The sequence below is a fragment of the Mus caroli genome, unplaced genomic scaffold, assembly GCF_978045245.1.
Source record: "Mus caroli unplaced genomic scaffold, Mus_caroli_1 scaffold_13, whole genome shotgun sequence".
Taxonomy (NCBI): domain Eukaryota; kingdom Metazoa; phylum Chordata; class Mammalia; order Rodentia; family Muridae; genus Mus; species Mus caroli.
In genome coordinates this window covers 91,369,987-91,387,573 of record NW_028227268.1, presented here as the reverse complement: position 1 = coordinate 91,387,573, position 17,587 = coordinate 91,369,987, and the positions used below count along the sequence as shown (strand labels likewise).

At 37.7% G+C, this 17,587-nt stretch overlaps 1 protein-coding gene across 3 annotated transcripts in view; it reads left to right on the top strand.

Annotated features, from left to right (window-relative positions):
- Cpeb4 (cytoplasmic polyadenylation element binding protein 4) overlaps positions 1 to 16,925 on the top strand; it is a 64,386-nt gene extending 47,461 nt beyond the window's left edge. For 2 of the 3 annotated variants that reach the window (XM_029483795.2, XM_021178511.2), the window contains 6 exons: positions 1,909 to 2,082; positions 5,872 to 5,961; positions 6,609 to 6,727; positions 8,816 to 8,930; positions 11,335 to 11,516; positions 12,600 to 16,925. In XM_029483795.2, the coding sequence (XP_029339655.1) occupies positions 1,909 to 2,082; positions 5,872 to 5,961; positions 6,609 to 6,727; positions 8,816 to 8,930; positions 11,335 to 11,516; positions 12,600 to 12,827 (908 nt within the window). In that variant the 3' untranslated portion in view covers positions 12,828 to 16,925. Of the gene's footprint in view, positions 1 to 297; positions 322 to 1,908; positions 2,083 to 5,871; positions 5,962 to 6,608; positions 6,728 to 8,815; positions 8,931 to 11,334; positions 11,517 to 12,599 lie in introns of all 3 variants that reach the window. The other variant, XM_029483793.2, reaches the window with a different exon arrangement.
- The last annotated feature ends 662 nt before the right edge of the window (positions 16,926 to 17,587 follow it).

Sequence of the window (17,587 nt, the reverse complement as noted above, 5' to 3'; positions counted from 1 at the left end):
CACACAGCCTTAGCTTCATATTATCTTGGTTCTTGGATGCTGACTATAGCCAATGGTTTTCTTTAAAACAAGTGAGGTTTAGTAAAGATTTATAGTGTCTTTGAAGTTCTTTTTAAAAATGCATGACCACCACCATCTAATTTCTTGATTTTTGATACCTAGACCAGGAAATATAAAGAATATGGCCATCTTTCCATTTCAAAAGCTCATAGATGAAATCTCAGTGGATTCTTTGACAATGTTTGAAAGGTTGTTTTTGTTTGTTTGTTTTGTTTTTTCTTCTCATTTGACATGCAGCAAGGACTTATGGGCGAAGGAGAGGTAACATCAATGTTTCTCACTTTTGAATGTATCGGTTCTATATGGAGAGAATTGGGCTTACCCAGATTATAATCGCTGTGGGGAAGGAGTGAAGGGAAGTGGCTGGGTTTAACCTATATGGAGTCTCTGTGTTGTAGTTGGAGATGTAGACATTCTAATTGAGGAGACTTAAAGAGCTTGATAATGTGAATTTAAATTCCCTATATTAGATAGTTAGCTTACTTATAGCTAAAGATTTGCCTTTTTAACTCCTTAGAAGAAATTAAGAATTTTTTTAAAGATTTGAATATTTAAAGGCTAGACTTGTCTAAAAATTATCTCATTAATTGGAAAGTCATTTATACTTAAGTAACTTACAAGAGCTTGTTTTACTAAGTAAACATGATACATGCATTTAGTTTTAAATATGAACTGGATAAATGAGTAATTCTATAAATGCTTTAGGAAAAAATTGGGATATTAGAGACTCGTTTCTTAGACATTCCTAGCTAAACTTACTTTTCTTCTATGTAATACTTTTGCTATTTTATAAGACCATAAAGTCACTTAGACTTAAAATGTGATTAAAAAAAAAAAGGTCATTCAGAAAGTACTCTCCAATTGTAGAGCCATTTTGAATCATGATTTACTAATAGCATATAGGATACATTTGTGGCAGAAACACTGTTGTTGTCTATGCTTGGGAATGGGACTTACAACTGTGGCAACCAAAGGGCTTGTGAGCATCCCAATAAAGGAAGAGACTTGGGATCATTTCAAGAGGACCATTAACCATTCCTTAGAGAACACCTAAAAGTAGATAGAAGCCTGAGCAGGGCTAAAGGTTGAGAGATGCAGCTATCTGCCTTTGTGCTTTGCTTATAATATAGACATTTCTATTTTCCTGTCAGGTGAGTATGGGGAGACTTACCGACATTGGTGCTTCTAGTCTTTCTACTTTCTTATGTATTCCAAATGATTGGAATTTCAGTTTTTAGAATAGTTTTTCAAAACAGATAGCATCCTTGGTAAGCTGATGATTATCAGCTTTCGCATGCCTTCAGATCTTAAATGCTGTAAGCCTAGAAGCTGAATTGGGTACCAACATTAAGTGGGCTTTGATTATATCCTATTAGTTAAGGTAAATTAAAATGAGTGCTCATTTAAATTGACATGCTCATTTAAAATACATTCTTAGGAAAGTGTGCAGAGACTACATAGTTTGGTCCATTAAAGAAATGTATGTGACCAGCATTTTATAGCTAAATTTAATATTCCATGTCCTTGTATAGTTTGCCATGGGGCACTTGCCAAGGCAGTGCAGTCTGCTGCCAACTGGTTTCAAAAGAGTACTCTCTTCTAACAGGGCTTCCAGTTCACATCCTGAAGCTTCTGCATTCCTGGGAAATACTTGAGTAGCCCTCTGTTTAACCATAGAGTCTCTCTGATGCAGTAGACCTTAAGTTGATAATAATTCAAGAGCATAAGTAATCCTGTAGTGAACAAATAAAAGCAGCAGTTCTATCAACTCATGTCTTCTTTGGTGTGTGTAATAGTCAGTGGCAAGGAGTCTTTTCTATTAGCTTTCTGTTCTGCTTTCTGTTCCAGGTCAGTCTTCATTGTTTCCGATGGAAGATGGATTCCTGGATGATGGCCGTGGGGATCAACCTCTTCATAGTGGTCTGGGGTCACCTCACTGCTTCACTCACCAGAATGGGGAGAGAGTGGAACGATACTCTCGCAAAGTGTTTGTGGGTGGATTGCCTCCTGATATTGATGAAGGTATGTTCAGAAAGGACTGACTATTTGGAGCCACGTGCCACTCTGTGGCCCAAGGGGAAGTTGTATCTAGGGTTTGCTGTCACAGCCCCTGTCTTACCTGGCTCTGACTGCTCAGTCTCACTCAGCTTGTTCTCTTGTCCTGTCATCCTATGGTAATAAACCATGATACCATCTATGGTAAGATTAGCTGCAGAAGGAGGAGGATGAGCTGAGGGCCAAATTCAATGGGAAGGAGGGAAGACCCCAGAGAAGATTCCCCAAGGAGTCTATTGTAGACAACATGGGTTTAACTGCCATATTTTATTTTCTCCTATTTTATTGTTATTGTTTTTTTATTTCTTTTCTATTTTCCATTGCTTCAAATTTTTAAATTTTAGATTAAACTTGAACTTCTTAAAAATGTAGTCTGTAGTTGTACTACAAGAAAGAATCTTAAAAGTGATTTAAAAATTCATACATATATATATTCATTCAGCAAACATTTATATATTCTTTAAACAGTGGCACTGTTCTTCAGCTTATTTATAGAAGTAAATAAGATAGAGAAACCCTGTTTGTAGAATCTATATTCTAATGGGGGAAAGTGCATCAAAAATATGTAAACATAAGAGAAGGTATCAGAGAACAGTGTTGGAAAGCAAACAGTTTTATGGGGTCTAACGTGCAAGGATTCTTCTTAGTTTGAATGGCTAAGGAAACTCACTTTAAGAAAGCATTATCTGAACTGAGACTTGAGTCAGTAGCCAGCTATACAAGGAAATGGAAATAGACTAATTCATGTTCTATAAAATAGAATCAATTTCTGTAAAAGTCTGTAATATCGAAAAATATTTAGTCATTTGTCACTTAGACTGAGATCAAGTTTATCAAACTTCTAGAAGGTTGACAGTTATAACAAACATGCTTGTTAAATATCTTGATAAAATTGCTGTAATTTTAGTTTCATTCACTTCCATTCTCCATACCACCCCCAGAATACAGAGCTTGAAAAATACTGTAGTCTACACAATTGTGCAGTACAAAATTACAGAATGTCTGTGGGATATAGGATGAGAAGCAGATCATTTAAAGTTGAAACAGGAACAAAACCAGCATTAGTACTTGGACACTCTAAGCAAGTCAGGTAGCATGCTGTGACAGTGATCCTAAAGCAAGAAAGTGGAAATGCTGCTCTGCTTGTAGTCCTGGAAACATGGTGAACACCTGAGGTGGGGGCAGGGAGGGGGCAGGAGCCCTCAAGGCCGGTTCCTCCTCTCTGGCAAGAGAGCCTTGCTTGTTGCATTTTGATTTAATCTTAAACTAGAGCTGAGAGGGTTCCAGCTTCTCATCACACATGCAGAGGCTCTCCCCATCCTAGTGCAGGTTATGGTTACTTCTCCTCTCACAATCTAACTCAACTTGCTCAGGAAAAGTGACTTAGGAACCATACAACTCCCAAGTTAGCCTAGTAGCAATCTCCTGCAAGCCAATCTCATTCGAGCTAAATTGTACTGCAGGAACTGGTAGAGCAGAGTAGACTGCAATGTTTCCCAGCTGGAGAGAGATTAAAACAAGAGAAGGAAGGAATAAGGCTAGGAAAACCACAAAAGATTGGAGTTGCGTTGGAAATATCAAAATATGTTACTTTTATTATACATAGGTATAAAAATAGTTATAAGCACATTTGTTTGCATGTATATTCATTTATTTCCTAGCTTTGTCTACTGAAGAAGACTTGGAAATAATGAATACCCTCTATTATATAGATTATATAGAGCATATGGGATTTCCTTTTTGCTGTTAAAAGGAACCCAGACTACATTTTTAAAAAAGCATTCTAAAGGTTGACATGATTCTAGAGGTGAGGTAAGACAAGATATGGAATATTTTCCTGTGCCACAAAGTATGGCAGTGCAAATGACAGGGAAAGGTCAGAACATCCTTGGAGCTCCCACTGGTCCACCCAGAAAAGGAGAAAGGAGACAGAGGGAGGAATGGTTAGGTGAGTGGATGATAGATAGATAGATAGATAGATAGATAGATAGATAGATAGATAGATAGATAGAATATGAAAATAATTAAAGAGGGAATTGGAATGTTTTAACTTGTTAAGTAAAGTAAGTGTGGACAGATATAATAAACAACTAGAAGAGAAAGAGAGCTCTTCCATACTGTGCAATATTGATGAGCAAATGTAGAAGGAACAGTGGCAACAGATCATCAACATTTGGCAGCCCTGGTGGTTCCCGATCTATCAGTGGGCACCTTCTAAGAGGTACCATGACTAATGCAGCAGGATGCTGATAAGTAACACAGTATTCCTTGTAAAGTGCAAGTCAGATACAGAGAGGAAAATGGTTTCTTGGTAGAGAAGCCAGGCAGAAGCCAGTGACCAAGATCATTGTGTCTAATTAATGATGATGTGACACAGCATCATTTGTGTTTGGGATATATAGCATGACAGTGGTCATGAGGAAGCAGAATACAAACCCAAATGAAGACACTGCTAGATGCAAATACCATAGACCAGAGTGCTTATCAACACAAGAACTTTTCATAGTTCTAGATTTTGGGAAGCTTCAAGGTCAAAGCATTAGGCAACTCCTTGCCTGATCAAATTTTTTATAATAGTCATCATTGTAAGTCCACATGATAGAAGTGGCATACTCTTAATGAGGCTTCTACCTCCATAACCCAGTCAACTACCTAAGACTCCTCCTCTAAATTCTCTTACATTGGGGATCTGATTTTAGCATAAAGATTTACAAGATTGAGTGTACATTTAGTCTATAGCAGCATACTATAGAACAGTGGTTCTCAACCTTCCAGTGCTGTGACCCCTTAATACAGTTCCTTATGTTGTGATAACCCCATCATAAAATTATTTTCATTGCCACTTAATAACTAATTTTGCTACTGTTATGTAATATAAATATCAGATATGCAGATGTTCTATGAAAGGGCTATTTGACCCTCAAAGGGGCCAAGGCCCACAGGTTAAGAACCAAGGCTATATAGAATGAATGTAGAGAGCTAAGAAGGGCTCGCACTTCAGAGAAGTGACTCTCATACAACATATGCTCTGGATGGGATTCTTGATCAGATAGAGTTTCAGCACTGGAGAATAATTGAATCAGTATTGATTACTTGAATATGGAAGCTACATATAGAGTTATAAAAGAAAGCAACCTTGCTTTGAGCTGATAACAATGGTAGCATTTGGGAATTATAAAGCATAATGTTAGTAAAAGATTGTGGATGGATGAGTTGATTCATTTATGTATCTAACTAGAGGGAGAAAGAGGAAGAGGAAGGCGTTGAAGGCAGATGTGCCAAGTCCTGAGTGTGATGTGTACGTGAAGCAATGCAGGAGCTGTTCATACTGTTGTTGGATAGATTTGTTTTAAAAGGAGAACACAAAAGGGTAGTGATGAGGTCATGAGGAAGGAGGGAGCATGAGTCATGATGAGAGATAGAAAGCTAATTGTGGTCTGGTTTTACCTGTCATTGTTCTCTTTTTTTGTGTCGGGTATATAAAAATGTATAGTATATAAAAGTATATAAAAATGAGATTGACAGTGAAAATGTGAAGCTCCAGGTGAAGCCCTACAGCTTGAGCATGTGTGTTCTGACTGCTCAGGCACTCACTGAGACACTTGGGTAGACTTGGGGACTGGGCACATACTTGTTTGAGTGTCCACATTATTCTAGCTACAGGCTATTTTATTTGTGACTTCATTACAGTAAAGTGATTTTATATTATAAAAAAACATCTAAAATTAATACTACTTTTTTGTTGTTTTTCATTAGATGAGATCACAGCTAGTTTCCGTCGCTTTGGCCCTTTGATTGTGGATTGGCCTCATAAGGCAGAGAGCAAATCTTATTTTCCACCAAAAGGTAATTCTTGAGATTCCAATATTAAAGTACATTTTATTCTCAGATTGTCTAATTTGGAGCGTTTTCATGAATGTTTACTTTGACTTCACAAGCTTTTGTTGTTAAATTTATATTTTTCTAAGTGTGTTTTTAAATATTCTACCTAATATACTATTAATTCAATTTTAATTACACATTACAAGATGTTTCCAGATGCTACCAAGTAGAGCTGGTGAGAAGGATTAGTACTTTTGCCATACCTGACAACCAGTGTTCTGTCCTCCTGGACCCATGTGGTAAATAAGGAGAACCAGCTCCTGCAAGTTAACCCTTGACCTTTGTGCCTCTCTCTCTCTCTCTCTCTCTCTCTCTCTCTCTCTCTCTCTCTCTCTCTCTCTCTCTCTCTCTCTCAGGCACACACACATACACACATACACACACACAGTGTATGTTTCTGTGACCTATTAAGATTCTACTAAAAATTATATTCTACTAAAGATTCTACTCAAATGAGGTATTGATGTGTTCAAACTTTTAGTAGGAATGTTGTTTTAATTTTTCATATTTTCTATTCTTTTTCCCTTCCTTAATTTTAATCTAAGCTTTTTATCCTATGTATGACAAAGATAGAAAAGCATTTAAGTCTTGTATTGTTTCTTCCTTCCCAGGCTATGCATTCCTGCTGTTTCAAGATGAAAGTTCTGTTCAGGCTCTCATTGATGCATGTATTGAAGAAGATGGAAAACTTTACCTGTGTGTATCAAGTCCAACCATCAAGGATAAACCAGTGAGTATAGTTTAGCATAAAATTGCCTTTTGTGCATGTATGCCTCCACTCACCTGCTTTATGTGAAAACTTCTTATGATTTCTACTTAAATTTATGTGTTTGAAATTGAATATAACAGGTTTTATTATGTGTTCTTTGGTAATTTCATACATGAATACAAGGTATACCAACCCCCCTCCAGCTTTTAGAAAACATCCTTCCAATACATCTTTCTCCCAACTACATTATCTCTTCTTCTTTCTCCCCCTCTTCATCTTCCTCTTCTTTTTCTTCTATTAACTTACTGAGTCTAATTAGTGCTGTCTATGTATGTGTGCATGGCTGTAGAGCCATCCTCTAGAGCATGGTCAGCCAATACCTACCAAAAGCATTACGAATGGGGCCCTATGAACATCTCTCATTGGAGCAGGGCCTGGCTTATCTTATGCAGGCAACCACAGCTGCTGTGATTTGGTAAAGACACTATTTTTTCAGCATCCTTCTCAACCTCAGCTCTTCTAGTCTTTCTACTCCCTCTTCCTGAACCTTTTGAGGGTAAGGACATGTAAGATAGATGTCCCATTACCTGAACACTTCACAGTCACATATTCACAGCACTTTGAACAATTGTGAATCTCTGTATTAACCACCAACTACTGCTAACCACTATCTACTGTATAAAGCTTCTCAAATGAGCAGTGAGATATGCTTAATCTATAGGTGTAAGGATAAATATTTAGAAGGGAGTTTAATACTATATACCTTTAGCAAAATCATAGTAGGTTGTCCTCTTATAGCCAATGACCTACCCAGCTTGGTCCAGGTAATGGTACCATAAAGTGGGCCATATTTCCAATAGAAGGCTGTTGGTTACTCCATAACATTTTTGCCACTACTGTACCAATGGACAAATCTGGCAGGCTGGTTGTTATTATAGCTCACAGGGTTCACAGCTGGGTAAGACTGTTAACATTTTTCTTCCCCAGCAGCCTACAAAGTACCTTTTAGGCTATAAGTGGGAAGGTATAATTGCAGAAGAAGATTGGGGATTGTGGGGAAGAGGCAGAGGAGGGGTTAGAGGAGGCTAACACTGAGGGTATTTGAAAAACCATATGGAAACATGGAAATAAATCTTTAAATACATTTTTAGAATTAAAATTAATTTATTAAATTATTTATTGAGAAATAAATTAAAGCATTTAAATGAAACTTTGAACATGTTTTTGCAAATATTAGCAATATTTTTACTTTGAAATAGTTTTGAAACTATTCTATAGACATATATATGTGACAGACATAGTGAGAAGGAGGGAATTAGAGCTACATTACATAGAGGGACAATGCTCCTACTTGAAGTCATAGGTTATCTGACAAAAGCCCAATGCCAGGTGTGGGATAACCTCCCTCCACCTATTTGAGTAATATAATATAGGCTATTATCATTGTTCTTGGCTACCCACAAAAACTTGATGGCAAGACTTTATTGCTAAATACAATCAGACACAGTAACTGGAGAAGTCAAACTGGTACAGAGGATGTACAGGCTTGCAACACCAGGCCTGGCGTATTATTCTTGATTAGGCTAATGGACACTAAAGTGTTTATCAACATAATACTGCTCAGTGGTTAAGAGCACTTGCTGCCCTTGCAGAGGACCTGGGTTCATTTTCCAGCACCCAAATAAATAAAAATAAATAAATCTTTTAAGAATGTTTGCAAATATTAGCAATATTTTTACTTAGAAATAGTTTTGAAACAATGTAATAGAATCGTTAGTATCAACAGTAAGTCTGCATTGCCTGGAAATACCCTGAGTCCTATTTTATTTAAATTTAAATTATATATATCCTGTAAGGCTGGGTAACCTGAAAAACAGATAATTAACTTGTAGGTAATTAAGGATGTGTAATGTGTTAAGGATTTGGCTTATAGTAAGTAAATACTTCATGGGATATTCTTACTTTGAAATGAAAGACAGGGAGAGCTGTTTCTAAGCCTTTTGGTCTTACAGCTCTATTGATCTATGATAAGATGGGGAGATTGTAAAATACTTGGCAACAATTTTGAACTTTTCTTGATGTGAGCATCTTTATTTACACACTCTGTAGGTGCAGATCCGGCCCTGGAATCTCAGTGACAGTGACTTTGTGATGGATGGCTCACAGCCACTTGACCCACGGAAAACAATATTTGTTGGTGGTGTTCCTCGACCATTACGAGCTGGTATAGTTAAACAGGCAAAGTTCCTGTATTGTTAGCATATGAACTATAAAGATCTTCAGCTGAAATACTCCAGGAGCTTTGAGTTAATGTAAAAGAGAGAGAGAGTTCTAGTGTCTAAGTGTTTAAGTTAGAATTAATGTGCTCTGTTTCCTATTAATAGTTGAGTAACCTTGGACAAATGATATAAATTTCCTAATTCTCAGTTTTCTAACCTGCTAAATGGAATCAAAAGTGCAGAATTTTATAGAACTGAGGAGTAAATGAAATGACTGCTGCAGAGTGCCTAAGTGCAGTACTACAATGCTGATCATGTTACTGTCCTTTATAGGAAATCCAAAGCCCTTTGTGTGCTGAGATGTGCAGAGCTTCTTTTCTATGTCCTCAATTTCTCAACCGCTGTTTACGGAGTTTCTAATCCAACTTCAGCCTCTCATAGTTTTAGAATAATAACTACAAAGGAATCACATCCCCAACTGACTTGAATAACTTGAGGTTTAAGAATATAGTAAGATTAAAATAAAGTTTTATGTTTTAACATTTCATGGGGAAGATACATTGACTATTTCAAGTTTTTAAAATAGAGTGTCTTATTTATTTTCTACAATTTCACAAATGTAAACAGCATATCTTGATCATACCCACCCAGCTTTCCCCAGGCATCCCCACCAAATCCCCCTCCTCACTTTATGTCCTTCCCTCTTTTTTTTCTTTCTTTTTTCATTTTTTGTCACCCACAAAGTCCATTCTGTACTGTCTGCTGGAATTGCTGTCTGATCTTGTTGGCTTGATCATAAGCAGGTGACCACAGCTGTAGTGAGTCCATGAGTACAGTGGCCATATCATGCCTAGGAGACAGCATTTCCGGTGTTCTTCCCCTTATGCTCTTACATTCTTCTGCCCCCTCTTCTGGGCTATTTCCTGAGACTTGTGAGAACAGATTGTTAGATTTCCCATTTAGGAGTAAACACTCAATAGTCACTTGTTCTCCCTTCTGTGACCAGTTAGGAGTCTCTGCATTGACTACTGCCCACTGCAGAGCCAAGCGTCTTTGGCTAGGTTGAGGGCAACACTAATTCATGTAAAGAAACAAACTTTTGAGAGGCAGTTTAACAACACTTAGGAAGACAACAACAGTAGGTTACCCCTTGTGCCTAGGACCTAAGCCATAAACAGTACCTGGCATGAATTCCCTCCTGTGCAGAAAACATCCAATCCAATCCAAAAGGAGTTAGTTACCCCTCACCCTTGTGCTACTACTGAGCACTAGTGAGCACATGCTATCTGATAGGTGATACAGTAGCATCCAAGGCTCACTGCAATGTGATACCATTGATGGCTTTTTCTCCCTACTACTGAGCACTAGTGAGCACATGCTATCTGATAGGTTAATACAGTAGCATCCAAGGCTCACTGCAATGTGATACCATTGATGGCTTTTTCTCCCATCAACCTTCACTGCACCTTCTAGTACTAGGAAAACTAGCCAGTATGTTGTCTCTTCAGCAATAAAGTTTACTCTCTAGTTATGGTGGACAACTCAAGAGCAGTGACAATGGTCTGTATTTTTTAATGGACCTCTAGGGTATCACTGATCAGTAACTCATAGGGAGGTTTCCCAAGCCTGGCACTGAGATTTTCATTTATTAGTCATTATCTTCTGGCAGAAGTGTTGTCCTCCCATGCAAGGTACCTATGCTGAAATTTCTTATTTTTTTTTAAGATTTTGCTTATTTTTATCTTATGCATATGAGTGTTTTGCTTGCATGCATACTGTTCACCGTGTGTGTACAGTGTGTATATAGTGGCCCCAGAGGCCAGAAGAAGGCTTTGGATCCCCTTGGACTGGAGAGTTGTGAGTTGCCATGTGGGTGCTGGGAATCAAACACAGGTCCTCTGAAAGAGCAGCCAGTGCGAGATGTGCTAGTGACTACTATATGTAAACAAAGGTACAGACTTTGATGGTGAGAGGGCCTTCCAGAGAATCTACCCATTAACTTTCTAATGTTCAAATTATAGGAATCAATACCCAACTAACCAGTACAGATATGACAGCAGTGAGAAAGATGTGAAAGTGCTTACAGATATGAAAGCAGACAAACCTAGGTTCCAGGCCTGACCCTGTCACCTAGACAGACCACTCATCTTGGAGCCTCAGTTTTCTCAGAAAATTACTTCCTATTTTATGGGTTGTGAAAATTAAGAAAGCACATTTTAAACCAGCCAGCTTGCAGTTAAACAGTCACCCAGCATAAAAGTTACTATAATAGATATTATTATAATTATTTAGATTTTAATAATGACTATAATCATATATACTCAGAGGTCACATAAACTTTTTTGGTGAAACATTAGGTGAGCCAGATGAGTTTTCCTGATAGTAAGTGTCTTGTTCCTTTTCTTTTAGTGGAGCTTGCAATGATAATGGACCGGCTGTATGGAGGCGTCTGCTATGCTGGAATCGATACTGACCCAGAGCTCAAATACCCAAAAGGAGCTGGAAGAGTCGCGTTTTCTAATCAACAGAGTTACATAGCTGCTATCAGTGCCCGCTTTGTTCAGCTGCAGCATGGAGAGATAGATAAACGGGTACGTCCTGGAATGTGTTTGGAGAATTCTAGAAATGGTGCACCATCTAATGTAAGCCCTGTGTTTGATGTACACTGGCACTTCCCTTGGAACTGGGACTAGCAGCCAGCATGGTGGCACTATACTCCACAGTCTTAATCAGTCAGTTTTTATTGTGCTGTTCACCGTCTGAGCTATAAACATGGTCAGTGGTGTTTGATACTCACTGTTTCAGGTCCTGTATCCTCAGTGTCTGTGGTCATTCTCTAGTGTGAGTAAAGAGGAAGCTCGTGCTGTAGCTACAAGTGATGGGCAGGATATGCTGGAGCACAGTCACCTGCCTGCCTGCTCTTCATTCACACGTCCCTGCCAATGGGCTGGTCAGAGCTGGGGGTTATCATTAGAAATGAAAATTTTGGTTTTCCACAGTGAAATCCCTAGGTCAGTGTTCAGCCTCTCTCCAGATCCTCTGCATTGTGGGACTCAAGTCTTAGGAGGTTCCATCCAGGAGTCTCCCAAGACCTAGCATCATCAATCTTTTGTAGCTGGTAAAGTAGTGACCGGGTCATTTTAATACCTGAGAGGTTCAGATGACAGCTGGTCTTTTGAACACTGGTATAGGCCCAGTTCTGTAAAGTCACCTCTAACTTTTAGATTCAAGTAAACTACTCTGACAAAGAACACATCATGTTGTACCAGACTCCCAACTTTGTGATTACAACCCAAGATGTAGACACTTAAACCACCAGCCAGGCTCAGCAACCACTCAAAAGTACGTGAGGCAGAAATCAGACATCTTTTTGCCCACTAAATCTTGTGGTACACATTTTGTGAGAGATGGAAGTGCTTAGATGGTTTTGTTTAAATTATGATAGTTTCTGATAAAATTCTTCTTTTGTTTCTTTTTTGTCTGAAACTTATTTTAACATGATAATCAATATAGATATCTTATGAAAAGTATTTAAAATGGACAGTCTTCATTGCAATAAGTGCATCACTGCTCCTTCCTGTGGCACCTTGGCACAGGGAGGTGGGAGCACAACACAGAAGTGGACTTGCACATGATACCAAAATGCCAACTCCCTTTTTGTCTCTCCAATGCAGGTGGAGGTTAAGCCATATGTCTTGGATGACCAGCTGTGTGATGAATGTCAAGGGGCCCGTTGTGGGGGGAAATTTGCTCCATTTTTCTGTGCTAATGTTACCTGTCTGCAGTATTACTGTGAATATTGCTGGGCTGCTATTCACTCTCGTGCTGGCAGAGAATTCCACAAGCCCCTGGTGAAGGAAGGTGGTGACCGCCCTCGGCATATTTCATTCCGCTGGAACTGAAGAATGAATGACTCCAGAGCTCATTTGCAGGCCTCAGAAGAAGTGCCCTCTTCTGTTAATTCCAACTCTTCCTCAGCCTCTTCACACTGGCATGTCCTGCACAGCAGTGTGTAACTATCAGTGGTAGAATGAAAAGAACAACCTACAACATAGGTATTTTGTAGACTCTCATGTCACTGCAAACAGTATGTTCAACTCCATTTCACATTGCCATTATGTTGCATGCAGGTTTTAATTCTCTTGTTTTGCTGGAGGCCAAGAGGATCCAAACTTGCTGTAGCATTTTCTTAGAGGAGAGAAATATTAACAGAGAAATGAGACAATATGTTGAGGTTTTAATTGCTGGTAATGATATAACATATAAGAAAACTTTATTGAGATAATCACCAACAGTAACACTATCGTCTGTTCTGACACGTCTGGTCTCCCCCAGGAAAGTGCTCTTGCCAGTTCTTTTCTTTCATTCCTTATCTCTCTCTTTTCTATCCCTTTTTATTCTTTAACAGCAATGGAGGAAGTTAACAGTTATTAACAGGAAAGAGTATGTCAGAGCAAGCAAATGCATGAGCAAGATTGAGCAGCATAACTATAAGAGCTTTGAGGCTGACGATAGCTTGATCATGCCTCAAATGCCTTCATACATCAGAAAAAATAAAGTAGGCAGAGCTGAGTTTGTTTTCTTTGAAATAATTCTTAAAATTCCGAATGTAAGAATTGGGTGACTTTACTACTGAGGGGAGTGCGCTTATTTATTTAACTGACTTCCTAATCACAGCCCCAGGAAACCTACCAAAGCTAGAATTAATGATGTCTGGTGGGAAAACAGAAGAACAAATACATAAATTTTATTTTTGTTATTATATATAAACTCTATATCCTAATTTACTAACAGTCATCAGGTGTCAGCCTTTGCTCTCCATTTTGACATTAAAAACAACATATCTAGACATACCTCAAGGATATCATTTTTGACTTTGTGTTACACTACACTTGTAGCCAAAACTGGAAGATTAAAAACAACATACAGATCGGCTGCCCATTGGCCTTGTTTTCCATTTGAAGTTACTTTGGAATCCTGTAATTTAGTTGTAACATAGAAAATGTGGGGGGGAAAGGTTAAAAAAAAAAGTCAAGTAGTTGCAAAGTGTTTTTGCACTGTTGAACTAAGTAATTGTGTAAATCTGTGCAAAAGTCCGTATGGTTATCTTACTCTTCCTATAAGGTACAATAACATACACTTTCCGAACTTAGCATGGGACATAGTGTTTGAAGTGCCAACTTCATCAAGTAATGCATGCTTTATTATAAATACAACCCTAGCTTTGAAAGATGTTCTTATGTTTTGAACAGTCTGCTTCGGGGGGTAAATTTAAAATAGTCTCTTGAAGCCCCGGTCATGGAAGTAACTTTTGGTTTAATTGCCATTCTCTTATTAAATGCCCTACCGTAGTTCAAAGGATTACTATCAGTGTGCAAAGCATTTAACAGCAGCAGTCTAAGTGCAGTCTTGCTAGCTGTGCTGCCTAACAGTACCATCTTGGATCCTTCAGAACCAAAGACTTGCCTGCAGTGCTGTCACCGCCTGGCTGGTGACTCTTCTGCTGTCTGTAGGAAAAGCAGCCCTTTATTTTTAACACAGGCTTTAATGAACTACACCTGTTAAGTTCCAAAGGTCAAAATGGAGGCACTTGCTGTCTAAGAGTCCAACAGAAAGAGGGAGCCACTGTCAAAGAATCCCCTGCTAACAGAACAGCGAAGCAGCTGTGTGGTGGAGGGTGCTGTCTCTCATGTAGCTGGTCAGGGACATCTTTTTCTTTTCTCCTGAACTACATGATTCTAATTGGAATGTTCATTTGCCTCTTTTTCTTCCTTTAATGCTTGTAGGTGGCTTGGGGTGTGCTATTGTGCTGGTCCTACTCAGTAAACAGGTGTGATGAGTTCACAAGAACTAACACTGCTTGAGAACTAGCTTTGAGTAATCCTTTTCCCTTTGTACACGGCCTGCTGAATTCCGGTACAGTGTCTGTAGCTGACTTATTTTGTCATGCACATGATGTACATTTGTTATGCACTACTTTTGTATACCTTGTTTTTCCAACAGTGAACATTTTTAGGCACACTTTTCACTGACGGGATATCTCTTTATGCAATACCTCAATTTTTCATATTGCAAAGAGTAGCTTTTTGTACTTTTATTACTGAGAGATCTTCATATACTTCATTTTTTAATATAAATAATTTTAATAAATTTTATTTTCTTATATTCTGCTTTTTATACATTTCAGTGCTCTGCATACATTTTAAATTATGAATGTTGTGCACTGGCAATGCTATTTTAGAGTCTGCAGAGAAGAGAAAGCATGTTGCTTAAACATCCTTCCCCAGCACCAGCTACTGGTGTACCTATAATTTAAGAAATAGTCTATGTAAAGTCACAAATTAATGAAAAAAATTCGCATGAAAATGACAAAATAACACTGTAGTTCCTAAAAAAAAAAATTAAATGCATAACCATAGGGTAGAAATTTAAAATAACAAAATTGTCTACAGCTTCTTACTAAGTTTTTTAAATTATTCATAAAATGCAGACATTTTGGGTGAATGTTTAATCATTTTTAATCTTAATTAATTGATGTTACATGTTTGATTCAGAGATGTCTGCTCTTTTAAATTCTATATAATGAAATCGCCTGCCACAGGACAGGTTTGTAATGTTAGTATGCATGACTAATGTAAGAAATTGTTATTCTGCTAATATTTACTTGTGATTGTGTGACAAGCGTGTTTACAGATGATTTGGTTCCACTTCTTTACAGGGCATAAACAATGATTATCTATTACTCTGAACTTTATGATTACATGTCCTTCAGATTACATGGGATTGTAGCTGGGAGTTACCATGTAACTCAAACATTATTAACATGTAATTAGTTTACAGGTTTTAGGGTATCACTTCAATTTACCAAGCATGTAGTTCTAGCGCACTAGCATGGCACCAGCCATGTATTTACAATGTAGTTACAGAGTAATTACATGGTTATTTTTGCAATGTAAAATAAAGTGTTTCTGATTATTTTCTATGTAAAGGACCCCCACCCTACCCGTGCCCCCTGGCTTTGGTATAATATATTTACTTCTCCATACACAGACCTCTGCAGAATGCAACATAAAACGTGCAGTGAATGAACTTAGCATTTTATGAGAGTGCTGTTGGAAAGACTTGATAATTCACCCCTTTTTGTTTTGAAGAGTTGAATCTTCTGTTAAAAGGTGATTTAAAACTTGAATGTGATGAATTGTGGCAAGCTCACTCCAGTTATGTGCAATACTTATCTCACACTTTGGAAGATCTTTGCAGTGTAATTCTTTGTTTTTAATTGCAGACATTAAAAAATGTCATTTTCTACTGTTAAGAGTAATCCTCTTTCTTGCTGGTGTTTCTAAAGAAAAGAATCAGAAATCAATCTTTCTACTAATGTAAATTTGAGATTATTTTTAAAAATGGAATAAAAGAGGTTTTGGTCATTTGCTTTATTTTATTATCTTATTTTAAAGCTACTGTGATTGATAGCATTGTAAGAATTGGGACAATATTGTATTCAACTGTTTTATTTTTTATATTTTTAAAATTTAAAGTATAATTAGTTTTTATAATTTCATCAGATTTTTGTTATATTTTTTTGGAAGTGAAACTTTTAGCAAGTGGGTGTCTAGTTTTTACTAATCCCTAATTTTTCCAGTGTATTGCTCATATTATCAGAAGGGAACGTTATTTAAGTGCGTCAGTTAATTGTACTACTTGGCTGAATTTCCATATAGTTTTTACTGTGTATGGGGAGGTTGTAGTATTTATTCTAGCATTTTAAATAAGGGTAATTCATTTTTTATTAAAGTCATTTTCACGTTAAGTTCCTATTTTTGTATGTTCTACTCTTAAGTTATATAACACAGTTTCTTTTTTAAAAGAGTTCATTTGTTGAAGTGCTAGTGGAAAATTAATGTTATTAAATAGTTTGCAAATGACTATTTATACCAGTATGCATATAATTTTTAAATATTTGTAATGTGAGATGTTGAATGAATAAAACTTTTAACTCAGATTTCTTTTACTATACTTATTTCATTTTAGCATAAGTAGACTCCCTTTTGGGAATATGACATTTTTAGAACACTAAGAATGTCATGTTGGGCCCTGGCCGAACAAACCAGTATGAAAAAGTCTTTAGTCATGTGAGTGCTCATGGCAGGCATTCCTGGCTTCTGGAAGTTGTAAGAGCTGTCAGCTGTAGTGTCTTTGGCCTGACTGTTAATTCATGTGCTGCTGTGTGGTGTCTGGGGGTGGGGTGTATCAGCCTGCAATCTGAGTGTTCTTTCTTCCTCCTGGAGATTGACCCCTGCACCCTCATGTGATAAGCACATGTTCTACCACTGAACCTCATCTCCAATTTCAAAACGTTGAACTCTCAGTACCTTCAGAGACTGGGGTTCTAATCCCATAGCTCGGGAACTGCAGGTGTTCTCTTTTACTTGGCCCATGTCTCATGTAGACTACTGAGTATTGTGATGTGTTAATACTTATGTTTTAAGATACATTTAAGTTTTCAATGGTAAATTAACAACAAAGTACACCCATGAATACCCTGTTTGGGAAGTAATGTAGCTGCACTTCCCTCCCACGATAAACTATTCTCAAGAATAGGACGGCAGGAGGCAAATGGACTGTGAGATGTTTTACTTCTCAGGTTTTTTCCCCAGCATGG